Source organism: Balaenoptera acutorostrata, chromosome 3, assembly GCF_949987535.1.
Source record: "Balaenoptera acutorostrata chromosome 3, mBalAcu1.1, whole genome shotgun sequence".
NCBI classification, from domain to species: domain Eukaryota; kingdom Metazoa; phylum Chordata; class Mammalia; order Artiodactyla; family Balaenopteridae; genus Balaenoptera; species Balaenoptera acutorostrata.
In genome coordinates this window covers 143,440,055-143,467,670 of record NC_080066.1, presented here as the reverse complement: position 1 = coordinate 143,467,670, position 27,616 = coordinate 143,440,055, and the positions used below count along the sequence as shown (strand labels likewise).

Below are 27,616 nucleotides of genomic sequence, written 5' to 3'. Positions count from 1 at the left end.
TTGTGTTTCAAGGTTTGAGCATCAATTGTTGAGACCCACGCAATGGGCAAAGTTTAAAAAAAAAAGTTGGAACTATAATTTAAAAGCAGAGAAGAAAGGTGATTTTGTCAATAAAGAATAGTATCATCAAAGCAAGGAATTAAACTGGGAACATTTAATGCCACTGATAAGTCTGAGAGCATAACTTATCACCAAAGCCTAAAGTACTTGATAATCTACCATAAAGTGATCAAGAATTAAAGGTGCCACATGCATTTGAAATGCCCACATTATTGCCTCTTATTTCAGGCTATCTTCCCCTCCACTCCCATCAGCAGTGTATTAAAGTTCAACTACAATTTTTAAAAGAAATATGGTTGGGAAAAAACTTTTTAAAAAGTCAAGCAGGGGCTTCCCTGGTGGTGCAGTGGTTGAGAGCCTGCCTGCCAATGCAGGGGACACGGGTTCGAGCCCTGGTCTGGGAAGATCCCACATGCCGTGGAGCAGCGAGTCCCGTGAGCCACAACTACTGAGCCTGCGCGTCTGGAGCATGTGCTCCGCAACAAGAGAGGCCGCGATAGTGAAGAGGCCTGCGCACCGCGATGAAGAGTGGTCCCCGCTTGCTGCAACTGGAGAAAGCCCTCGCACAGAAACGAAGACCCAACACAGCCAAAAATAAAATAAATAAATAAATAAATAAATAAATAAGTCAAGCAATCTCTTATAGAAAGTAAAGGGGTTTCAAAGTCCAAATTAGGTAAAGCCTTTTTTTTTCATCAAATATGATTTTAACACAACTGAATTCACCAGCAAACAGTAAGTTAAACAGCATCTTAGAATAGGTGTGAAAACAGAACCTTTTTAAGTCACTTACACCCTTACCCAGTAAACACAGAGTGTTAAAAATACTGGGCTGGCGAAAAAGTTAGTTCTGGTTTTCCGTCGATGTTACGGAAAATCCCGAACGAACTTTTTGGCCAACCCAGTATTTGGGGAAAGGCCAGGTTTTTTGGAAATATTATCTCTATGTAGAGAAATTACTAAGTCAAAATAATTATTGTCCTATCTACTTATATATAGTTCTATCTCCAGCATTTTAATTTTGATAAATTTTGATTGAAATTTAAACGTGTCTTCTTACAGAAAGCTTTTGTAGTTTTTGTTCCACACTCTTTTTTGTTTCTGATGGTTCAAAACACTCCTTAAGGTTCATTTTAACGTTGCCAAACCAGTCATTAAAGTTCTTGCACTGATCTGCAGGAAAAAAAAACAAAAGAAGCTATATTCATTCAAGGAAGACGTCACAAACCTTGTTAAAGTAAAATATTTTGAAACTTGCTTCCCATGTCATGGGTACGAGTCACTGTAAAGTGATAATAAACTAAAACCTGATTTTGAGGGTTAATGGAGCCGACGCGATAATTGTGGCATATTTTCTACACCAAACCTCCTTTCCAAACATACAGGACACCCAAAGACACCTGCAGGGCCAGCCCGCTCACAGGCATGTCCCCAGACTCTGACCACAGGGAGAAGGTCAAACACTAGGACCCTCGTGACTCTTCATACCTCAAGATTCCCAGAGGCGCAGTAAGAGAAACATTGCACTCACCATTCAGTAACTTAGAGAAGTGATCTTGCAAAACACTTTTTTTCGTATTAAATAAATCACTGACACTTTCGTATTGCTTTTTTAATTCAGAGAGTTCAGGAGTCAGACAACCTATTTGATTCTCAAGTAATATCATACTGTGTTTCTGCTGTAGAATTTGCTGTTGAATCTCCTAAATATATAAACAAACAAACAACACTGAAGTCTTAAAAATGGGCTCAATCTACACAAAACATATTAGGTATCCATTGTTTCTATAAAAATCTAGATGATTTTTTATTGGGTAGACCTACTTTCTCTTAGCTAGTAAATGTATAATGCAATGCAATTTAATATCAAATAATGACTGTCCACAAAGCAATTCAAAGGTAAAACACTTAAATATACACAAATTGTTTTTCTGAGTATTTCCCCCAGACTTTCATTTTTTTATACTAACTATTTTTATAATAATTATTAACCTCAAGAGGACAAGACCATCAGAAACAAGTGTGAAAATAAATCTGAACCACAGAAGAGAAGTAGCTGGGAAGTACCTCTAGTTTAGTAAAGATCTCCAAGCTGTCAGAAGGAGACAGGGCATTTAAGAGGGACTCAGTCATTCCAATCTGGGTCTTAGCCTGGTGGAGATCCTCCCTTAACTCAGCTGTGCTGCCACTGAGTGCACTGCAGTTGGAGTCTCCTGTTAAACGCATTTTCACATGTTCTATCTTGTTCAAAATAGAGGACTCCATGACCTGAAATCATGAAACATATGACGTACTGTAATGGACTTGATTTAACTAGATTATAAGACAACTGCACTGCTGAAGAATGAGTTGAAACTTCGTTTCATTTCAACGTGAAATAACTTCTCTCTTTCTGATTCTTCCTTGTTCTATATCACTGATACAATTCAAATATTGCCTTTAAAAAAAAAGTAACGTGAAAAAAACTGAAATTGACATTCTTATTTTTTTCTAAGAGACTAAGTGAATCTTCCCCTTAAAACAAGTTTTATTTAGCATACCAGTTGAGGTGCTATCTCATGGTGCTTATTGGAAAACATATCAAAACATATAGAAAAAAAATTAAATAGCCAGCATTTATTAAGTGTGTATTACGTACACAACATCATGGTAAGCACTTTATATACAAAATACAGGCTTAGGAAAGGTAAGTAACTTGCCCAAGATCACAAAGTTGTCTGACAGCAGAGCCAGGCCCTCCCCCAGAAAGTCTGACTCCAGAGCTTATATTCAGGCACTTTGCACTTTGATTTAAATAAAAGTCTAACAAATCTCTTCACACAATAGAAAATCACACTTGGGGCAATCTCCCTGTTACTCCATCTAGCAACTAATAAACTTGGAATCTCTTGAGCCATATTCTCCTTCCTATGCCCAAGACACTTATGAGGAAACCCTTGTTACTTTACATGGAAGCAAGGTAACATCTCCCCCTCTGCACAAGAGGCCTGTGAAATAAATTAAATGAGAATAAGAGAATGCAAAATATTATTCATTCTAAAATGGGACAAATATGATAAACTATGCTGGCTATTAAAAATTTGGTTGGACATGACTAAAGATGAATCAAATAATGATCCTAATTTTATTTTAGGTTTAAGTTTTAGAATTCTGGTTTATGAGCATTACTTTAGAGGATACAGAGCATCTTTAATTGCAACTTTAAAATAAAAATTTTCTTACCTGTAATTCAAGAGGTATTTCACTGCTTTGAAGCAGCAACTGTATCTTAGCCACTCTTTTAGAAAATTCTGAAGGTTTTTGTTCATGGACTTGTAACTCTTCCTAAAACACACAATGTTAATGGAAAATATCTTTTTATTTTATACCTTATCTTCTGGTACCCCTGATTGCTATTGAAAATATATAGAAACTGAAGGAGCCTTTGAATGTCCCCTAATCACTTGATTTTTGATACAGTCCTGGGAGTTGCAACACTAAGTGTCTTCATGGGTCAGGCATATGTTATAACTGAGTGAAACACTAGCAATAAAATGAGAGGGGCCAGGTCTGCGCCACAGCAGGATGCAGTGCCTGCCTAAAGGCATGACATCTCATAGCTCTGTACATATAAACATACACATAAACATATAAAGCCAACACACACACACACACACACACACACACACACACACACACACACACACACCATGTTGGCAGAATTTGGCCCACACGGTAGCCATTATAATCCTTAACTTCAAAATTTTAAATAACCTGTATCTCAAGACAAATTTTTTTTTAACTTATAATTTATATTTATTTATTTATTTTTGGCTGTGTTGGGTCTTCGTTTCTGTGCAAGGGCTTTCTCTAGTTGCGGCAAGCAGGGGCCACTCTTCATCGCGGTGCGCGGGCCTCTCACTATGGTGGCCTCTCCCGTTGCAGAGCACAGGCTCCAGACGCGCAGGCTCACTAGTTGTGGCTCACGGGCCCAGTTGCTCCGCGACATGTGGGATCTTCCCAGACCAGGGCTCGAACCCGTGTCCCCTGCATTAGCAGGCAGATTCTCAACCACTGCGCCACCAGGGAAGCCCCTCAAGACAAATTTAAGGGATACTTAGTGATAATTCATTTCACTTAGAAAATCAAAATCTTACTTCACAACTGTCATAATATACCCAGGAAACTCATAAATCTCCACACATTTTGAAAGTCTTTTTCCAAAAGTATAAAAATGGATATGTGGGGCTTCCCTGGTGGTGCAGTGGTTAAGAATCCACCTGCCAATGCAGGGGACACGGGTTCAAGCCCTGGTCTGGGAAGATCCCACATGCCACGGAGCAACTAAGCCCGTGCGCCACAACTGCTGAGCCTGAGCTCTAGAGCCCGCGAGCCACAACTACTGAGCCCGCGTGCCACAACTACTGAAGCCCGCGCGCCTAGACCCCGTGCTCCGCAACAAGAGGAGCCACCGCAATGAGAAGCCCGTGCATCGCAACGAAGAGTAGCCCCCGCTCGCCGCAACTACAGAAAGCCCACACGCAGCAACGAAGACCCAACAGAGCCAAAAATAAATAAATAAATAAATAAATTATATAGCACAGGGAACTCTTCTCAATTCTCTGTAATGACCTATACGGGAATAGAATCTAAAAAAAGTGGATGGATATATGTATATGTATAAAAAAAAATGGATATGTGAATTTAAAAGTGAATAAAGTGACCAAAATTAGAGAAAAAAAAATGAGACTTGAGACATTAGACGTGGCATACTGCAAAGCCATCATGCACGCATGCATACATTTTTATATTACATTGAACCACATATAACTGCCAGACTTAACTGTTTTTTGACATACAAAGATTGTAATTTTATATGGTCCAAACTAATAATATGCAAACAACCAGCAATAGAAAGAATTCTTTTTAGAGTTAAAAGAGATAACTTTAAAAATATTTTTAATTATTTTTTTCTTTTCCATTATGGTTTACTATAGGATACAGAATATAGTTCCCTGTGCTATACAATAGGACCTTGTTGTTTATCCATTCTATATATAACAATTTATATCTGCTAGTCCCAAACTCCCAATCCATCCCTCCCCCGCCACCTCTCCCTCTTGGCAACCACAAGTCTGTTCTCTATGTTTGTGAGTCTGTTTCTGTTTTGTAGTTAAGTTCATTTGTGTCATATCTTAGATTCCACATATCAGTGATATCACATGGTATTTGTCTTTCTCTTTCTGACTTACTTCACTTAGTATGATTATCTCTAGGTCCATCCATGTAGCTGCAAATGGTATTATTTCATTACAAGAGATGAGTTTAATTCTTTCTAAATGGCAAAACCTGAGATCACTGTTTTAAAAAACTAGCCTCTTTTGAAGCTCTATAAAGATTTTGATATTCAGCATTGTGTTTTTTCCTAATTTTTCTACTTTACTTGAAGTATAGTTGATTTACAGTGTTGTGTTAGTTTCAGGTATACAGCACAGATTAATAATACCTGCTAACATCTTCCTGGATACCACAAAGAAAATGATGGAATTCAGGTCTCACTCAAGGAATAATGAAAGAAATAAAAGATTTCTTTGTGATTTCTCTACCCCTCTTCAAGAAAGCAGACTTGATATTAAAATGTCAACTATCTACAAAAAGAACAAATATTTTATTTCTGTTTAATTAACCTTCAGCTTTTCTCTTTCCTCTTCAGTCAGTTGATGTAATTCCATTTTTTGAAGGATCTTTTCAGTCCACTCATCAATCCCATTTTTTAAGTTAAAAAGCTTGTCCCATAAAGCTAGAGCTCGACCAAGATTTTCATAGTAGTCTTCTGTCTTCTCATTTATCTACCATAATTAAAAAATAAAAGTAACACATTTAGTGGTGAAAAAGCATAAGAACCATTGTTTCAGTCAAACACAACTTTAAAATAAAATTTTAGATTACCTTTACTTGCTAAATAATTTGCTTTATTCATCAACAAAAAATTTGCTTTAACATACCGTGTAGTTCTTTCTTCTACAAAAAAACAAACTTAGCTGGTTTGCTGCAGTTTATATGCAATTGAAAGCAATAGTTTTCCTCTTCTCTAAACCACAATAATAAAAGATGCTTTTAAAAACCCAGAGCAGGGACTTCCCTGGTGGTGCAGTGGTTAAGAATTCGCCTGCCAATGCAGGGGACACAGGTTCGATGCCTGGTCCGGGAAGATCCCACATGCAGGGGAGCAACTAAGCCCGTGCGCCACAACTACTAAGCCTGCGCTCTAGAGCCTGCGAGCCACAACTACTGAGCCTGTGTGCCACAACTACTGAAGCCTGCATGCCCTAGAACCTGCATGCTGCAACTACTGAGCCCACACGCTACAACTACTGAAGCCTGCGTGCCTAGAGCCCATGCTCTGCAACAAGAGAAGCCACTGCAATGGGAAGTGGCTTCTCATTGTGCAGTGCCCACACTGCAATGAAGAGTAGCCCCCGTTCGCCGCAACTAGAGAAAGCCTGCGCACAGCAACAAAGACCCAACGCAGACAAAAAAAAAAAAAATTTTTTTTAAATTTTAAATATCAGAAACCCAGATCAAAATATAGCACAAATTCTTAATTTATAATTCATAAAAATATCATTACTACTCAACCAAAAATTGTTTTAAAAATATTAAATAAATGTAATGTTGAACATCAACTGGCTGCATGGATGGATAATATATTAACTAGTTTATTTCAAATAAGTTGAGTATACACTTGTATATCTAAAAGAGTATAGACTCATTTGTTAGTACAATAGTACCTAACTCTGGGCATAAAGCTAAATCCCAAGTCATAAACTTTATATTATTTGAACATTTTTTGTAATGAGCACTTTTTGAATTTTGTAATTAGATAAAAACATTAAAGATACAAAAGAAAAGATCAATTTAATTCTTATTAAATAGAATTTCTAGTCGATTAAATTATCACTTACATCAAGCCATCTATCCACAATAATATTAGCCTCTTTCTCAAAAGGAGGCTCTTCAAAGTTTCTCATTTTATTTAGATGAAATTGTAGATTTTTGCAGATCTGGTTAATCTTGTCTACAACTTCTAAATGTTCATTAAATTCTTCTTTAACAACTTCAATCTGTAAAAATGATATGAAACATGTTTTGATATATTGATACAGACAAATAAGACTTATTGTCCCACTTTCTCAATGAAAAGTTTTTAGACTCCTAACCATCTGGCTTATTAATAATCCTACACCCAAATTCCTTGTCCCACTCTGCATGATGAAATATTTATAATGATCTAAAACCACCTTTCTAGTGCACGTGAAATAATATTCTACCAAAAAAAAGCACCTCTATTCAATCATATAAAAAAATGACAGTTCCTAGACTCCTCAAATAGGAATCATATTTGTCATTTTGAAGAACCTAAGTGCTCATCTGAATAAAACAGACAGAACTCTAAAACATCTTTAATATGACTTCTAGTTTAATCTTTCATGATTCTAACTCCCATGTCATTTCTAACATGGAAGGTGAAACACTATTTTACCAAAAGGCCGATGATCTTAAACTACAAAATAAAATTTGAGTGTTGAGTAATGCAATCTTAATGTTTCCACTCAATTTACCTATATTATACAAGCATTTTTAACGATTATATAAAATTTGAAAATAGTGATTTCTCATAAATAAAAAACTAAAAATTATACACCCACAGGGGACTTCCATTTCTGGGAATATGCAGTAGACATAATTTTTCCATTAAGCACAACTAAAAACCCTGGACATCATATACAAAACAGACTTAAGAAGACTGAAAAGTGAGGAGTTCAAGGAGGGAGAATGGCTGGGGGCATCAGCTCCTGAAGACAGCCTGGTGGTGAGCTCCCTGAATTTTCGTTTTCCCTTGGATATCCCAGACTGTGTGCTGGAGAAGTCAGAAGCTGGTAAGATCCACAGACACAGACCAGGAAAAGCCTGCTGTCTTCAGCCCAAGAACGAGGAATAGGACAACCTAACAAGACAGAAAACCTTTAGGAAATAATCACTCACTGGAGCAAAATACCATAGGAAACACTGTGGCCCAACGCCCACCTGTGCCAGCAAAGGTCAAGTGTAGAGCCTAGACAGCCACCACCATCTCCAGGATGTAACAGGAGCCCCACTCTCCCCCAACCAGGGAAAAGAAGGCCGAGTAGAGCTGGGACTTTCATTCCTGCTGGGCAGTAACAAGCGCACACACTCACACACACACACACACACACACACACACATCGTGATGTCAGGGGAGGCTACCTAGGGAGCTGTAAGGAGGAGCCAGGGAGGTGTCAGTAGAGACCTTGTGGGGAAGCAGAATGCCCACCCCCAACCAGCAGTAACAAGGACCCCTCTGTCTCAGGTGTGCTTATTTGCAGACAACATGATTATCTATGTCAGAGAGCCCAAGGAATCTACAAAAACACCCCTAGAACTGATACGTTGGTTCAGAAAGGTCACAGGATACAAGATAAACATAAAAATTGATTTCACTTCTCCATATTAACAATGAATACATGGACACAAATTTTTAATATTATACCATTCACAATTACTCAAAAAATCGAATACTTAAGTGTAAATCTAACAAAACATGCACAGGAACTATACGCTGAAAACTATAAAATACTGATTAAAGAAATCAAAGAAGATCTAAATAAATGCAGAGACATACTAAGTTCATGGATCAGAAGACAACATAGTAATGATGTACAGGTTTAATGCAATTATTATCAAACCCAGCAATACTTTTGTAGATATAGACAGGATTATTCTAAAATTTATATGGAATAACAAAGGAATTTTAATAGCTAAAATATTTGAAAAAAGAAGAATAAAGTGGGAAGAATCAGTCTACTTGATTTTAAAACACCATATAGGTACAGTAATAAAGATTACATCAACTGGCAGAGGGACAGACACACAGATCAACAGATCAAAGTGAACCCAGACAAATACACCCAACTGAGTTCTGACAAAGATGAAAAAGCAGTTCAAAGGAGGAATGGGAGCCTTTTCAACTTATGGTGCTGGAGCAACTGGACATTTATAGACAAAAACGTAAACCTTGATCCAAGTCTCACACGTTATACAAAAACTAATTCTAAATGGATCATGGACTTAAATGTAAACCATAACACTATAAAACTCTGAGAAAAAAAATAGGAGAAAATCTACAGGATCTTGTGCTAGGCAAAGAGTTCTTCGACTTTGACACCAAAAGCACAATCCATGAAAGGAAAAATTGATAAACTGGATTTTACCAAAATTTAAATCTTTTGCTCTGCAAAAGACCCATTAAGGAGATGAAAAAACAAGCTACAGTTTGGGAGAAAATATTTGCAAACCACACATCTGACAAATGACTACTGTGTAGAATATATTAAAAACTCTCAAAACTTGACAGTGAAAAAAACCAAACAATCTATTTAGAAAATGAGGAAAAGATATGAAGAGATATTTCAGCAAAGATGACATACAGATGGCAAATAAGCACAAGAAAAGATGATCAATACCATTAGCAATTAGGAAAATGTCAATGAAAACCACAAAGTGATACCACTATATATCTATCAGAATGACTAGAATACAAAGTAGAGGCAACATCTAATGCTGGCAAGGATGTGCAGAAACTGGATCACTCATACATTACTGGTGAGAATGTAAAATGGTATAGCCACTCTGGAAAACAGTTTGAAAGTTTCTTTAAAAATGAAATACATAATTAACATACAACCCACCAACTGTACTCCAGGGCAATTAACCCTGAGAAAGAAAAACTTATGTTCACAAAAAAGCCTATACAAAAGCTTATAGCAACTTTATGCATAATAGCTAAAAACTAGAAACTACCCAGATGTTCTTCAGAGGTGACAGTTAAACAAGCTGTGGTACATCCATACCATGGAATCCTACTCAGCAAGAAAAGGGAACAAACTATTGATGCATGCAAGAATCTGAACGAATCTCCAGAGAATTATGCTGAGTGAAAATAACCAATCCCAAAAGGTTACATACTGTATGATTTCATTTATATAAGATTTTCAAAATGACAAAATTATAGAAATGGAGAACATATTAGCGGTTGTGAGGGGGTGGAAGCAAGAGGGAAGTGGTAGGGCTATCCGATGACAGAACCAGGGATCGTCTGGTGATGGAAATGTTCCTCCTCTTGACTGTATGATTGTCTGTAACCTGACTGCAATATTGCACTACAGTTTTACAAGATATTTCCATTGGGGAAACTTAGTAAAGGGTACATAGGATCTCTCTGTATTATGTCTTATAACTGCATATGCATCTATAATTATCTCAAATTTAAAAGTTTAATTTAAAAAATTAAAATTACTTAAATGTTTTAAATGGAAAAAAAAAATAACTGGGGCAGTTTCTGTCTCCTGACTGGAAGCTGACTGATACACTGGCAGAGCTGAGATGCAGACTCAGGTGTTTTTTTTCTCCCAGCTCAGGACATTTTGCATAGGGCATAATAAATGCTTGTTCAATTAAATGGAAAAAATATATATGTATGTGTGTGTGTGTGTAACCTAATTTTTATTACATTCAAAGAACTTTGTTGTTACATTGACACAAGCTACCAGTGGGTGAAGAGAAAAGAAAGAGAAGGAGAGGATACTTTTAGCATTGACAGGAACTGCAGGCTTTGTCCTACAGTGAATGGAAGGGGTAAAATAAAGGAAACTAGATCCCCCCCCCTGACATTTCCCAAACTTTAATAGTCCCCTGACATTCTAGCTTTCTAGTCTTACTTTTGCACTTCTGCCTTTGATTAAAGAGAGTGGAAATTTGGCACCATATCCTAGATAAACATCCAGGTTTCTATGGTTTTGAAGGACGAAAGTTCTCAGTGGTATCATACTTCAGCCACTGGTGCAAAGCATCATGACAGTACATACGCCAGAAACTGATTGTTTCTGAAGACAGTACCTAAGTCATCACAAAATTAACTGAGAGTTATGTTAACAATTGGTACTAAAATTTGCTTTTTTCAGACAGTTAAAAAAAGCATATGAGAAAATAATTAAACACAAGTGTACTTCTGTATCTTCCATACAAAATGATATATTATTTCAGCAAATATACAAAGATACCACACTAGATACAAGATTCTCAATATAATAATAAAAGCCTGGGCATTTATACATTTCTTAAAGGTAATTACAGTTGTTTTGTTAATTTTTAAAATATTTTTGTGAGTAAACCTTTACATTTGAGAAAGGGGTACAGACAAAGCAAAGTTAGCCATTTTTTACTTCTATAATATACATGTTTCAAATATGTCTTCAGGGAAGGCAATATTATGATGATTGGAACATGACTTTGTAGTCAGATAGACCTGAGCTTAAATAATGATTCTGTCACTTGTTAGCCATATAATCTTGGGAAGGTTATTTAACCTCTATCCTTACTTTGTTTCTTTGTTTACAGAGAAAGTTGCTAATCTGTCCAGCCAAGCCAGGGGTGATGATTCCACCCCAGTGGACCTGGAAGGCAGAACATCAAGCCAGAGAGGATTATTCTCAAGCCTTAAGGTTTAATGTTGTTTGCCTTGTTAGGTTTTGGACTTCCTTGGGACCCAATACTTCTTTCTTCTTTCCTATTTCTCTCTTTTGGAGTGGGTATGTCTATCCTATACCTGTCCCACCACTGTATTTTGAAAGCATATAATTTGTTTGGTTTCATGGGTTCACAGCTGTAGAGTGTAAAAAAATGAATCAACAGAAACCTAAATTAAACAGAGTTGGGAGACCAGATGGGGTGGCAGAGCCCAATAGGAAGAAGAAAGGCTCCTTTATTGGCAAGGCCTCAGCCAATGAAAAGCCATGGACTCTGTTTACTACAGCCTGTCCAACGTCCTTTTCCCCTCTATAAAAGCATCCTTCTCTCCTTGCTGTGCGGGGACTTGCACACGGCTCCCATGGGTGCAGACCCTGAAATGCAATTCTCTGTTGATCCCAAATAAATCCCTCTTTGCTGGTGAAATATCTGTCAGTCTATTTGTTTTAGGTAAACAAGAGGAATTTCCCTCAGGATGAAGTGCACCTTGAGTTTCACTCATATCTAATTTAGATGATATTTAGATGAGACTTTGGACTAAGCTGGAGTGAGTTAAGACTTTTAGGGCTGATGGGAAGGAATGAATATACTTTGCCTGTGAGAAGGACATGTTTTGAGGGGTCAAAGGCAGAATGTTATAAACTGTGAGAACTGTCTTCAGAACTGTATGAAATAAATTTGTGTTGTTTATAAGCCCCCCAGTCTATGGTATTCTTTCATAGCAGCCCAGATGGAAAAAGACAACAGCCATAGAGGAACTAATCATAGCAGAGGGGTCAAGACCTGGATCTAGATTCCCATCAGGGAGACTCACCCAGGAGAGGGGCCGAGTGCCTGAAGGTGATAGAAGTTTTATTAGTCAAATAAATAACCTGTCCAGAAAGTGCAGTTTACCATTAATGGGTTGATTAAGTCCTAGGTACTCTGCAGGCACTTTACAGATGTTACCTCACCTAATCAGGAAAGGAACAGCTCTGCTGGTAATAGGATCTCACTTAGTGGGACAATGGCAGGACTCCAGGAGTGAGGAGGATTGGCACAAACCAAGAACAGCTGCAAGTCAAAGGGATTCACTATCTGGTCACTTTGAAAGGCAACGACCCAGGATCTGTGAGTATCTAAGGCAGAGACCTGGATCCTGAAACAAGAGTACAAGCTGGGAAAATGGTATCAGGGGCACAGTAGAAAAGTAGCTATGTGAACCGGGCCACAAGGCTGAGGGGATTTTGTAAAGCTGATCGTGTTGGATACTCTGAGAACCAAAGCTCCTTAATCCATTTGGATGAGGACACGATCCTCCTAGATCCCAAGACTGCCAAACCCAGAAGCTGCCTCTGCCGGATGGAACCAGACAGGTTGCATCTAAGAGATCCCGACTGCCAGCCTGCTCCTAGCATGGTGGTCTCCCTCGATTAAATCTGATGGGAAACCCGTTACACAGTCACATATTGTACAACTGGTGTCCAAGCAGAGCTCTTTCTGATCGCTCAGTTCCAAGAAACTGCGTCTGAGAAAGGAGACCGCAGGCAGGGGCTACTCCTCATCTGTGGCACTGATGTGACTCTGAGTGTCACTTCAGCCTCAGGGATAAGAGTTCTAGACAAAGACTAAATTGTCTGTAAGAATCTGGTCTACAGGCATACCTCGGGGACATTGCAGGTTTGGGTCCAGACCATGGCAGTAACAGGAGTATCGCAATAAAGCAAATCACATGAATTTTTTGGTTTCCCAGATATATATAAAAGTTATGTTTACATTATACTGTAGTCCATTAAGTGTGCAGTAGCATTATGCCTTAAAAAATGTACATACCTTAATTTAAAAATACTTATTTGCTAAAAACACTAATCATCATCTGAGCCTTTAAGCAAGTCATAATCTTTTTGGTGGTGGAGGGTTTGAGATACTGCAAGAACTCCCCAAATGTGACATAGAGACGCAAAGTGAGAAAATGCTGTTGGAAAAATGGTACCGACAGACTTGCTCTACAAAGGGTTGCCACAAACCTTTCCATTTGTAAAAGACACAATAAAGCAAAGTGTGATAAGATGAGGTATGTCTGTATATAAGCCTCACTGATGCTGTGCTCAGCCACCGGGAACTTTAATAAAATTGCTTTCTAACAACCAGGTGTATCAAGTAGATGATATTTCACCAATGCCTCTGATATTTTGACAGCACTTTAGCATAGAGTACTCATAAAACCAAGAGGAAAAGCAACTTTCTGGTGTACAGTAATACAGTGTAGTGTATCCTTTTCTAACTATTCCATTCTTCTGCCACTCTGGTTGATAACCACATAAAATCATAGAAAATAATGACATCTAGTGTCCAAAAGTGTTATTCTTCTTAAACTATGAAGCTGTTATCGGCGAGGCTATGAACATAGACGGAGCAACTTGGAGATAAGCTCACACATCTTTAAGAAGAAATAAAAGGGAAGAAATAAAAACATAATTTTTCCTTTATCCACTAACAACAGACGGGATTTTCCTAGTACCTTCTTTCTCTCAAGGTTGCAATGAAGCCTCAGGGGTTTTTTTTTTATGTGGAAAGTCAGTGCACAAACTGTTCCAACCTTTCAGAGGTAGCGGCAGGGGCAACCCCAGACTCCAAAAGAACCACACCATCAGTATCAAAACCCAAACAGATGCAACCCAGCATTAACCTGGGGACCAATTTTTTTTTCAAGCCCCGGGGATAAATTCAATAAATTCTTAGATACCTGGTAAAACAAAGTCACTAGTAACTTCTTCTAAACTAAGTTTCGAAAGTGACTCCATTGATAATATCCTCTCTATTGTAGGCTTGCAAGCGAGGCTGCTATGTAAAGTTTCCTTTGGAATTTGGACTCACCTCTGCTATCCTTTTCTTCAAGTTCTCCTTTCCCATGTAGGAAGCCTGGAGGGAGATGATATTCTCTTCTTTTTGAATCAAAGTTGTCAGGACACTTTTAAAATTCTGATATTGTTTTAAGAGCTCCAAAACTCTTTCACATTGGTCAAGGCTATGAAAAAAAGTAAAACAGCTAAATTTCTGAAAATAACAAAACCATTCTTTCTCTTTGTAAGTATCCTACAGTAATGACTAATAAGTTATAGAAGGATTTTTCCTCTAGACATGGTTTATAATATTGTTTTACAATTTAACCTAAGAATGATGGCATATATATTTATTTGACAAATGGATGGTATAAATAATCACTGGATTACTATCTTCACCAGGTCAATATTAAAAAGTCACCAGATGTAAGCTCTGGAAAGAAACACAGGATTCGTAATCATAAGGAATCAGCACCTCAATTTCATCATTAACTAAAAGATAACTTGGAAAACAATGCCTCCCCAGCATTATTCTTAGAGATTGCTTCAGTGTTAATTCAGTATGATTCAAGTATGTCTATTTCAACTCATTCTAGATTTAGCCCTTTTAAAAAAAAGTTTAGTACAGACGATGTGGCAGCTACGACACCTGGTTTCTAGTTATGGTTGGGCACTAATTAGTCATGCGACCTTAGATAAGTTACTTGAGGCTCTTTGGACCTCAGTTCTTTCCTCTGTAAAATCAAAGGGTAGACTAGATCAAATCCACAGACAGACTTCATCTTGACTACTGTATACTCAGGTTCCAGTAGGAAGCAGGAACTCCACAGATGGAGTTCTGTGGTGAAAGGACCACTGATAGTAAAGTTAAGGGAAACCACCAAGGAGCTGAGACACCCAGAGACTAACCCTTCCAAAAATAGGTACAGCACCTGGGCTCAAGGGGAAAGAGGGAAAGTGCCCTAAGCCAAAGAGGTGTCAGTAGGAGCTGCTGGAACCACTTGCTGAAAAGGGAGGGGGTTAAGACCACCCCGACTTCTCTCGCTTCTTGGTTACTAATCTCATACTAGTACCTCCCACTTCCTAACCCAACTGGAACCCTTGGCTTGGGTGGTACAGCCTGTAGGGGTCAGCCCTCTCAACTACTCCTACCCCCAGGCAGAGAGTAAAGGAAGAAGGCAGGGATGGAGACTCTTCAGCCGAATCGCCAACCAGGACTGATAGGTAAGGGCTGCCACAGAATTAAGAAAACTTCTGAGCCTTGTCCAGGTTCTGTAGGAAAGATGGCAGTAACTGACTGGCAACATCTGCCATTTAACTGGAGTGTGGTAGGATAAGCCCCCAACTCCCAAAGATGTCCACGTCCTAATCCCTGGGTCCTGTGAATATGTTACCTTACATAGCAAAAGGGACTTTACAGATGTGACTAAATTAAGGATCTTAAAATAGAGACATTATCCTGGATTACCTGAATGGGTGCAAGATAATCACAAGGGCCCTTATAAGAGGGAGGCACGAGGGTCAGAGTCTGAAGGAGATGTGATAACAAAAGCAGAGATGAGACAGAAAGACAGAGAGAGATTGAGATTTGAAGATGCTGCACTGCTGGACTTAAAGATGGAAGAAGGGGACACAAGCCCAGGAATGGAGTAGGTGGCCTCTCGAGGATGGAAAAGGCAAGGAAACGGATTCTCTCCCACAGAGTCCAGAAAGGAATGCAGTTTCATTTTAGGATTTCCGACCTCCAGACTGTAAGATAAGTTTGTGCCGATTTTAAGCCACGACATTTGTGGTCATTTATTATAGGAGCAATAGAAAACTAATATAGGTGGGGCAATAATAATTATAAATACACTATGTATTTGTCCTCCCTCTTAGACAACCTCTTAAAGGCATTTGTCCATAATCTAGGATTCCAGGTCTTGCCCCAGACGTTGGCCCAGTGAGCTTCGAGCGTGAAACCCTTAAGTTGGCCTCTCTTTGAGGCCCATGGGAATGTGTTTTCAACATACAAATTTCAAAAAGTTAATTGTGCCACAGACAATTTTTCAGATTTGGGAGGAATTTTTTTCCTTACCATTCAGTGACCGAAGCTTTTGTATTCTCCCACAAGAGTGCTGTGCCTTGGCACTGTTGACTCAGAGCTTTCTCTCTGCCGTCTTTGAATTGTGGAAGAGAATTCACCATTTCTTGCAAGTGTTTCTTCTCTTCTTCACATTCATCTAGATCCTTATCCAGTCTGAGTAACGATTTTTTCCTTGATTATGAGAGAGAAAAATTTAATGGCCAATTAGGTGATTTGATTCAACACAAATATGGGTAATTTGTGGGAGCACACTAACTTTAATTTGTCCTCATGAGGTTTTTTTTTTTAATTTATTTATATATGTATATATATATATATATTTTTTTTTTTTTTTTTTTTGGCTGTGTTGGGCCTTCATTTCTGTGCGAGGGCTTTCTCTAGTTGCGGCAAGCGGGGGCCACTCTTCATCGCGGTGTGCGGGCCTCTCACTATCGCAGCCTCTCTTGTTGCGGAGCACAAGCTCCAGTCGCGCAGGCTCAGTAGCTGTGGCTCACGGGCCTAGTTGCTCCGCGGCACGTGGGATCTTCCCAGACCAGGGCTCAAACCCATGTCCCCTGCATTGGCAGGCAGATTCTCAACCACTGCGCCACCAGGGAAGCGCAGCATGGTAATCTTATCCATCTCATGGCTTTAAACAGCATTCTAAAATGTTGATGACTCTCAGATGTATACCTCACCCAGACCTCTCTCCTGACATCTGATGCCACCTATTTTTAACAGTCTTATTGACAGTGCTACTTGAACATCCAATAAATATTTTGAACCTATTGTGTCTAAAACTGAGCACACCTGATCTTTCATTCAATGCCTGATAAACTTGTCTTCATCATCCCAGTTAACGGTAACTCCAATCTTTCTTTTATACCCCATGTCCAGTGTGTCAACAAACCTTGTGGACTCTACTTTCAAAATACATACAGAATCTTAATATTTTTTGCCACCTCACCACTGTTCCGTGCCACCATCGTTCCTCACCTGGATTATTGCTATAGGTCAAACTAGACTTCCTGAGTCTTGCCTTGAGTCTTAACAGTCTATTCTCAACACGCCAGCCTGTTACAATGAAAACCAAATCATTTCCCTCTGCTCAGAAGCCTCCAATGACTTCCCATGTCACTCAACAAAGAAACCAAAGTCAACACATGGCCCACAGTTCCCTACAGGAGCTAAGCTCCATCCTGCCCGTGACCCCTGTGACCCCCTCCCTGCTAACCTGCTCACCTCCTCGTCTCTCCTCAAACATGCCAGGCCCAGTCCCACACCTGCCCTTTGTACCTATAGCCCCTCAGCCTGGGAGGCTCTTCCTCCAGGTTGTCACTTGGCTTGTCGCTCATCCCACCTGGCTCACACGTCACCTTCTCTGTAAAACTGTGCCTGCTGACCCTGTGTGAATTGTAACCACCTCTTCCTTCTCTACTTACTCTTTCTCCATGGTCTTTATCACCATCAAACATACTGCATGTCTTCCTCGTCCCACTAGATAATAAGCTCTACCAAGGGTAAGAATTTTTGTCTGTTTTGTTAACTGCTGTATTCCCAGGACCTAAAACAGTGCCTGGCTTATTCTATTAGTAACTCAATTAAAAATTAAAGCAATTCACTATCTATCAAAGTATAGTTTTCATTTATAAATTAATAAGTTAATTTATTCCTAATTATTTATAAATCTATAATAAATGCATTAACAATCAAATTAATAACTAAACCAGTTCCACACCTCATGAAGAACTGGAGCGCTGTTGAAATGGAAGTCCCATTGAGACGGAGGGCTCAGGGAAATTTCAGAGGGAAGAGCTTAATCAGCTAAACAGCCTCAGGAGAGCACTGAGCCTGAGGGATTAGAAGTGGGCAGAAGAGATGGAAAGTGGGTGAGATTTAGAAGGGGGAGGGGGGCTCACAAAAGTGACTCTTTTGCTAACTCTTGCTAACATTTTCATTTTCAGGACCTGGAGGCCGACGCTGAATGCCACAATGACAATAGCAGCACTCGTACAGATGGCTGCGAACCTCAGGTAACCCCAGTTCTGCTGAGTCTCCAGAATCAACACTAACCTTAGTCTACCTCTTAAGCTCAGTCCTCATCTAATCCTGCCGGGAGGAGGGGAGAGGACCAAATAATGAAGGAAGAAGTAGGGACGAGGCGTGGTATGTGCATCTTCCACCACTTGTTCTCTATTATCAAATGTGTAGAGTTTCCCAGGTCTTCCCCCATCAGGAGAACTCCATAATAAATAAACAGCAGCAAAGAGACTTTGAAGCAACTCATGGACTTCACACATATCTTATTGTACTCTTCCTCTGTCCATAAGAATGAAGACTTCAAAGGAAAAAATTATATAACACTTTGTAAAGGCACAATCTCAACAAAAAGAAAGCTTGTTTGAAAAAGCCTACAAAAAAGAACGCTGAACCCTGAATAGAGGGGGATGGCACAGAAGTAGAAAGACACAGGAAGCATTTGTTTCACCTAATAGATATTTGGGAAAAGGAAAAAACAGAAAATCGTCATCTTGCATGGAAATGGACGAAAACGATACCTACCGTTGTTTTACAGCTGGAACGGTCGGATCTTTCAGGCCTATTTTGCTGATTTGATTGTGTACATCTTGAATATTTTTCAGGAGTTCATTATTTTTGAAAATACAAGTCTCTAATAATTCATCTTCTTCAGTGAGTTTCTCCTGTCTGCCAGAGCCATGTGTCTCAGATAAGCTTCTGGACAAAGCATTCAGAAGTTTTTCACAGGAGGTGTTTTCACCCCGTTCAGCATCTTTAATGCTTATACCGAGCACCTTCAAACGTTCGTCCAAATGTCTGGCCTTATCTTTCATCTGATGAATTCTTCCCTCTTTATTTTCCACCGTCAAAGTATTTCCTGGTACCACCTGTGAACCTGAGGCTGAAAGGTCTATAAGGAGCTCACCAGAGAGTTCAGCTCCTCTCAGAGAAGCCAAAAAATCTTCCAGAACTTTGAGGGTATCTTTACTCCTCTGGACTCTGTGGTTCATTTCTTCGAGTTGTGTTCTGTGTTTCAGGATAATATTCTGTGCTGCATGCAGGTCAAGCGGGTTTAATTCCTTTAATGCAAAGTTGCCTGACTGTTCCAAATGATTACATATTTCAATCTGTTTTACTATGGAATCTTGGATATTCTAAAATAAAGGTAAGAAAAGCTGAAAGACTGAGGCAGAAAAAAGAAAAATTGCATAGCAGAAACTAACCTCAAATTATGTCACTAGATTTGATCAAGAAAACTGCTTCTCAGTTTAACCAAGTCTGACAGTTTTGACAGAAGGAACACTTTAATTACAAATAATCAGATGGCCCAGCTCTTTCATTATCTGATACCCTTCCTGATATATAGATCCCCAAAAGAAAAGAGGTATATAAATCTATTGATTCAATGAAAATAATTACAGGTTGAACTATTGAGACATCTGTTTATAATTTGAAAAATAAAAAAACATATTTTTAAGATGAGATTTGGAATAAGTAAACTGTAGAATATGACAATTTAAGCATCTTAGTCTAGTACAGAGAGAAAATTAGGATTTCAGTCATTGGAGAAGGCATTCATAAGCAAGCCTTCATTTTTAATTCAAAGAAAATATGTCATTATTTACTCTATGGTACCTATTGATACTTCCAAATTGGCAAGGAATTAAAGAGTTGAGAAATAAATAACAAGTCTAAATTATTGAAGATTTTTCTGCCATGGCTTATATTTGAAATAAATACTATGGATGTATAATTTTAAAAAAAGCATAAACATGTATAAATCTCCGAAGAACTGTTTATTCTATAAATACACTGTGAGAATTTATATTTACCCTCAGATTTCGATAAATGTCATCAGCATCAGTGAGATTAAATTCTTGAATGACCATTTCACAGAGGAGCAGGTCTGAGTCACAGAGAAGGAGCAACTCCTTCTCCACAGGTAACACAATATGCAGCGCAGACTCCAAGGACTCCATTCTGGGTGAAAAATAAATCAGACATGAGGGGAAAACACAGCAGAAAGATATCTTATAAAACATATTAATGCCATTATTTAACCAAGAACAGAAAATAATTATTCAATAAAAATACATACAATGATGTGTATAGATCATCACATTAAAACCCAAACCCAGTGATCCACAATGGCAAAGAATGAGTTGTTTGCTATATCCAAGTACTCTCGATAATTTAACTGATACTGCGCTAAATGGAAAACTGTTGTAAAGCATACTAAGCTTTTCTCTCTCTTTTGAAATACAAAATACTAAATGTAATTGAACCTTGCCTTGATGACAAAGAAATTCATTATGCATACTAATTATTTTATTAGTGGAAATATACTAGGATTCAAAGTCTAGGCCAATAATAAGTTGAAATGTATGACCCTGGATAAATAACATATAGACTCTGAGCCTCAGTTTCCTCCTATGTAAAATGGGGAGATGTGCTGGGGGTACACATCCTATGTAAAGGGATAACAATAGCACTCTCATTCTAAAAATGAGGAAATCAAGGCCCAGAGAAGTTACGTGACGTGGCTAAATTCATGCTCAAGGGGAGACAGTGGGAAGAGCATGGCCTTTGGAACTCAACAGACTTTAAGTTCCACTTAAGTCTCTGGCCAGTAGTATGGCTTGGTTATGTGATTTAACCTCCCCCAGCAGCAGTTTCCTCATCAGCTTCTCTTATGGTTGTTGTGACAACTAAATAAAATAACATACTTAGTATAATATTAGCCTCTCTTAAAATTTAGTAAATTTAGTAAGCTCATGGTTAATAGATCCCAGCATTATACCTGGTATTAAGAGTCATCTGAAGCTCTCTTTCTTTCTCCTTTAATTTATCTCTTGCCTTAACTAGAAAAGGCTTCCTAATGTCACTTTCCAGCTCTTCTAACTTCAGTGAAGTGACTTCAAACTCTTTCCAGCAAGCATCAGTTTCATTTTTTAAGACCTGGATGAAACATGTAAATTAATTTTTCAATGAATGGGTTAATAGGCACAATTATTCTGTTCTTACAAAATGAGACATTTACAATTGTGGGCACAAACACAAAGTTTCACATGAAAATACATTTGAAAAGATATTTTACAAGTAAACTATCCTTCAGAGAGCAATGCTATTAACTGTGCTCTCAGAGAATCCACTGAATGAAATCAAGGGAATCAGCAACATGGCTTTCAAAGGAATCCAAATGCCTTTCCCTGAAGTTAGATACACAGAATACAATTCAGAAAGATACACAGAGATATAAGAACATATTCTATTAGATATTCTATTTTCTCTAGTCTTTTTTTTTCTCCTTAAACTAAAATTGCAATGAACCAAAATCATTTCTATCAAATGAGAAGTGAATAAAATTAATTTATAATTTATAGTTAAACATCTAAAATTCTATACTATTCCAACTCCTTATCTTGGTTCTTTTTTTTTAAAAAAGGCACTGCTATAGAATCTGAGTGCTCATCAGTATAATTTGTTCTTCACTTTCCCCAAGGATTCGTATAGTTTTTCTAACCAACTTATTATTCAGTCACAGGAGTAAGGTCTCAAGACAGCTTCTTAATTGTGATGAAAATGTGCTACATCCATTACTTGAACAACAGAGATTTTTAACACATGAATTTTGCTTATTCAGATGGAAAATAGAGAAGAGCCATTTGGTAAAGTGTGATTCAGGAACTGGCATCATGAAAGGAAGATAACTAGAAAATATGAGAGGGCATTGTAGGAAGCACCCGTGACCTTTTCTCCACCTGATGGGCTTTCTGTAAGGGTTCACTCTAATGCACATCCAAGCATATGACGGTGTTGTACTGCAATGCACAGATTATCTTCAAAATAAGGAAGATACTTATTTGTAGAACTTAACGATTGGTGTGCCCATCACTAGATTGTTTTTTCTGCAGCTCCTGAGTCAAATGCAGTACTCCCTCTGATGGTTCTCCACAAGATCATCCATCACGCACAGAGAAAACTCCGTCCACGACCTCCCCCTTTCTTATTACCCAACATCAGACAGATAATGCGACAATTTGGTTAAGATGATAGATGACTGAAACAAAAATTCGGAGTCGCTGGTTTTTCACATATTGTTAATTTTGGAGCAAACCAGAAGCTGTGTTGGCTGAAATCGTCTTCAAACACATTGTTTCAACCAATTCATCTGAAGCCTTCATCCCCATCCCAAACACAATCTAAACTTCTGCAAGCCACAATACATAGAATATCAACTTAGAGCATGAGCAATAAATTAGCACCCCGAACATACTCTTTCCTGGGTTTGGGTGTCTTTCTGAAATCCGGTGACAGAGAGTTCTTCAGAAACATCTAGCATGTGAGACCACAACAAAAATGGTGAAGTCTATACTTATGGCGGTATTATTTTCTAATAAAAGATAAAACTCCTCTAGTAATATTTTCAGTATTTACCTGTAGATCTGCCAGTTTATCCTGTAGACAAACACTACTCCTTTCCTTGTCACTAGAGAAATCAGAAATAATCCTGACAATGCTGTTTTGCAGGTGTAGTTCAAGATTGTCTCTGTGTGTATCATACCTGGAAAAAAATTAAATGCAATGTTACTTAATTTTAAAAATAAGACTAAAAAAAATTTTTTTAAATTACTGTCAGTTGTCCATGAGGAAATCCCAGAGAATTTCTGCTTAAGTTACTGGATCACATGCAAAAATTATGACTAAAGGAAAATAAAAACTTACTTATTAAAGTACAACGTTTGCACTGATGAAAGATATTTGCTGGATTTTCTAGTTGTTTAAAAGAGTTTACCTCTCCTTAACATATACACAATACTATACATAAAATAGATAACCAGCAAGGACCTACTGTATAGCACAGAGAACTATACTCAATATTTTGTAATAATCTATAAGGGAATAGAATCTGAAAAAGGATATATACATACATACATACATCATATATATACATATATATGTGTGTGTGTGTGTATAACTGAATCACTTTGCTGTACACCTGAAACTAACACAACATTGTAAATCAACTGTATTTCAATTAAAAAAATCTTTTTTTAAAAGTTTACCTCTCAAAAAAAAAAAAAAAGTTTACCTCTCTAGTAAACTATTTATAGATGCACTGTGATCCTTTTCATATTTCTCCATAACACTTTCCTCCTGTTGAGGCTTTAACTTGGATTCCAGGCTAAAATCCTTAATCGATTCCATTGCCTAAGCAAATACACAAATAGTAAACATATTATCTTCAATATACTTAATTGTCTGGAAAAGATAAACATTTTGTGATACAAAGGGATATCACTGATTCTTTATACCCCAAACCAGGAGATAATACAATTTATTTAAAGTTTCTCAGCTCAGAGAAAGGTCTTTCCATAGGACAGAGGAGATTTACTAGACTGATTCTCACCTTCTAATTGGTATGTCAGCAGGATAAAGGAGTTCTCCCAGCCCCTAAGTGCTGTTTCTGCCTGTGACCACATAGCCATGGTCCAAGGCAGACAGAAGCCTAGCATGCAGGAGCAGACCTCTGAAAAAAAATACACCTTGTTCCTTCCCTACCCCTTCTGACAGGCAGTCTGGCCTGTGACATACAGCAAATCCCCACTTTCCTAGAATTTAAGAATTTAGAAAATCCAATTCCCAAGGAAAGTAAAAGACATTTTAATGAGAAGAAGACAAATGACAAATGAACTAGTTCATGGCAATGACACTGAAGCATCTGTGCAGTTTAAGCTCAGCCTCTTGTGCTCTCAATCGTAACACGCAGACAGCGTGCATTCATAATGGTTCAAAATGGTCTCTTTTGGAAAGCACTGCTGGTATCCTCAGAGGAAGATTAAGTGATGCTTGCCATAGCTTTGGTTTGTTGTATTCTAATTCTTTGAAAAGCAATCTTCCTTGTATCACTTAAGTGGGAATTCTCAGCTGATGGAAACAATCAGATAATTAAATGCAACACTCAATGAGAAGTGGATTATTGTACACCTGGCTTTTTTCATTGGGTTTACTTCTAAAATCCATTATCCAAATTCAACACCTTTTCCGCTGATGGCAGATTGTCTGATTTTGCAGATGGCACCTTGCTGAGGGCGCTCCCGCCTCCATTCTCAGACGTGTCCGCGGTACCCCTAGGAAGGAATCAAAATTGCATATTCAAATACAGGGAGAAAAACAAAGCCTAGAAGAGAATGGATAATACTCAGTGTCATTTGATTTCGAGAGAGGGTTTATCTCATTTCTCCCTGACATTCTTACGAGGCACTAACTTGTGTTTCGACGTGCCTCCCGCCGTGGGTTGCAGCGTCATATGAATCTCGGAAGCACATTTCCGAAGCCTTTCTATCTTCTGTTCGTAATCTCTGAGCGCTCTCCTCACTTCTTGCTGACTCTTCTGTGAAGTCAGCTCTTCACACAGCTCCCGCAGGACATCCACGTGGTGATCAAGCTGGTACAGGCTGCCTTCCTCTGAAAAGCAGGCCTGATTGAGGAAATAAAGCAGGAAATGTGTTTCAAATGAGTTTACGTGATTAGTCCATGAGGATTAGAAACTAACACGTGTGTGTGACTTTAACAACACTTTCAATTGATACAGCCACTATGGAGAACAGTATGGAGGTTCCTTAAAAAACTAAAAATAGAACTACCATACGACCCAGCAATCCCACTACTGGGCATATACCCTGAGAAAACCATAATTCAAAAAAGTCATGTACCACAATGTTCATCGCAGCACTATTTACAATAGCCAGGACATGGAAGCAACCTAAGTGTCCATCAACAGATGAATGGATAAAGATGTGGTACATATATACAATGGAATGTTACTCAGCCATAAAAAGAAATGAAATGGAGTTATTTGTAGTGAGGTGGATGGACCTAGAGTCTGTCATACAGAGTGAAGTAAGTCAGAAAGAGAAAAAGAAATACCGTATGCTAACACATATATATGGAAACTAAAAAAAAAAAAAAAAAATAGGTTCTGAAAAACCTAGGGGCAGGACAGGAATAAAGATGCAGACATAGAGAATGGACTTGAGGACACAGGGAGGGGGAAGGGTAAGCTGGGACAAAGTGAGAGAGTGGCATGGACATATATATACTACCAAATGTAAAATAGATAGCTAGTGGGAAGCAGCTGCATAGCACAGGGAGATCAGTTCGGTGCTTTGTGACCACCTAGAGGGGTGGGATAGGGAGGGGTGGGATAGGGAGGGTGGGAGGGAGATGCAAGAGGGAGGAGATATGGGGATATATGTATATGTATAGCTGATTCACTTTGTTATAAAGCAGAAACTAACATACCATTGTAAAGCAATTATACTCCAATAAAGATGTTTTTAAAAAAAGGAAAAAAACCAAAAAAAACCCCAACACTTTCTTTTATAAGCCCGTCCACTGTGTGCCTGGTGTGGGAATGGGCACTGAAAACAAAGACGAGCAGTCAGCCCTAAAGGGATTCGCCACAGCCCAGTGATGTAGTGAAGGAAACCAGAACACGTCAACCCAACATATGCCTCTTTGATGTGAAAATTATTTTTTTAAATTGAAGTATGGTTGATTTACAATGTTGTGTTAGTTTCTGCTGTATAGCCAAGTGATTCAGTTAAACATATATATACATTCTTTTTCATATTCTTTTCCATTATGGTTTAGGACGTGAAAATAATTTTGAACTGAAGGCAATTAAGAAGCAGTAAACACAGAGGGAATTCCTTGGCAGTCCAGTGGTTAGGACTTGGCACTTTCACTGCTGGGGCCCAGGTTCAATCCCTGGTCAGGGAACTAAGATCCTGCAAGCCACGCAACGTGGCCAAAAAAAAGAAAAACGAAACAGAAAAGATTTCCCCTTTTCTGCCTAAAGGCAAGAAATAAAGTTTCTTTTACTGGAGACAGAGTTTCTATCAGCCCAGAGATGGGACCAAAAGAATCTGCAAACAAACCCTGTACCCTAACCCTTATCTTCCTAGTTCCTTCTTCACCTTTTTACTACCCCTAGCCCAAACTCCTTTGTCTTGCCAATTCTTCACAAATGTATTGTTTCTTTGTCTAAAAGGTATAAAAGATTCCTGCTCTGGTCACTTCTTTGGGTCATCATGCTCTTGTGAAGGCTCCCATGTGCATCTAAAAAGTGCTCTGACAGGGCCACTACCTGCCTTAAGGAGTCAGAGAAAGTCTCCTTCACATGGATGGGCCATCTGAGCTAGAGGTGGAAAGAACACGTACGAGTCCTTCCAAGTAAAAGGGGAGAGAGGTCATGCCTAGCGGAAGGAGCAGCCGAGAAAAGAAAAGCTCCAGAAGTTCTGAAAGGACATGGCTGGAGGGGTGCTGAAGGCGTGTCCTGGGGCCACACGTGAAGGGCCTTGTGTGGCCTTCTGAGGCATTTGGAGATGTCCCGGGAGTAATGGTGAACCAGTGACAAAAGATTTGTGGTTCAAAGGGATCACTCTGGTGATGGGGCTGGAAGACAGTGCAACCACCATCATACTGAGAAAATGACCCCAGGTTAAGGGAAGTGGCAACACTGGTGGAAAGGAAGGAAAAGAAGCAGCTCTTCTGAAGAGTAACAGATGGGAGCTGGCAACCGACTACACTAAGGCTGAGTGAGAAGGAAAGGGGGAGGGGGGAGGGAGTTCTGAGATGGCAATGCCTTTCATAACCAGGATTCATAAGAGGAAGAAACGTTCAAGAGGAGATATTATTGGTTGGTTTTGGACATGCTGAAGTGGAGGTCTCTGAGGAACACTGGTGATATCTACTTCTTGGTTAGAAACACAACCTGGTACTCAGGGGAAAGGACTAGGCTGGAGATAATGAGAGGTGCTATCACTGTAGAGAGGGCAGTTAAAACGCCCAAGTGCATACATCTACCTGGAGCAAGCACAAAATTGGCCAAAAACTGAGACCCCAAAACTAAGACATCAGGGTAACACAATAAAAAAGGAAAATTAGTGAAGGACACTAAAAAGAAGGCCTCCCCCCAAAATAATAAAATAAGAAAAAGCAAGAGAGATTGGTATCGAGAGAGCCACAGCAGTAGAAAGTTTAAAAGAAATGAAAAGAG

The 27,616-nt window shown here is 38.7% G+C and overlaps 1 protein-coding gene across 8 annotated transcripts in view; it reads right to left on the bottom strand.

Moving 5' to 3' along the window:
• The window catches only part of SYNE2 (spectrin repeat containing nuclear envelope protein 2), a 317,434-nt gene that overhangs the window by 165,103 nt on the left and 124,715 nt on the right, over positions 1-27,616 (bottom strand). For all 8 annotated transcript variants that reach the window (XM_057542105.1, XM_057542104.1, XM_007192976.3 and 5 more), the window contains exons 24-38: positions 24,822-25,033; positions 24,593-24,683; positions 23,645-23,763; positions 22,990-23,116; positions 21,353-21,510; positions 20,385-20,532; positions 19,096-19,706; positions 16,546-16,725; positions 14,503-14,653; positions 7,005-7,163; positions 5,727-5,888; positions 3,283-3,384; positions 2,128-2,328; positions 1,592-1,763; positions 1,121-1,233 (exon numbers count right to left, since the gene is read on the bottom strand). In XM_057542105.1, the coding sequence (XP_057398088.1) occupies positions 1,121-1,233; positions 1,592-1,763; positions 2,128-2,328; positions 3,283-3,384; positions 5,727-5,888; positions 7,005-7,163; positions 14,503-14,653; positions 16,546-16,725; positions 19,096-19,706; positions 20,385-20,532; positions 21,353-21,510; positions 22,990-23,116; positions 23,645-23,763; positions 24,593-24,683; positions 24,822-25,033 (2,706 nt within the window). The remainder of the gene's footprint in view (positions 1-1,120; positions 1,234-1,591; positions 1,764-2,127; positions 2,329-3,282; positions 3,385-5,726; positions 5,889-7,004; positions 7,164-14,502; positions 14,654-16,545; positions 16,726-19,095; positions 19,707-20,384; positions 20,533-21,352; positions 21,511-22,989; positions 23,117-23,644; positions 23,764-24,592; positions 24,684-24,821; positions 25,034-27,616) is intronic.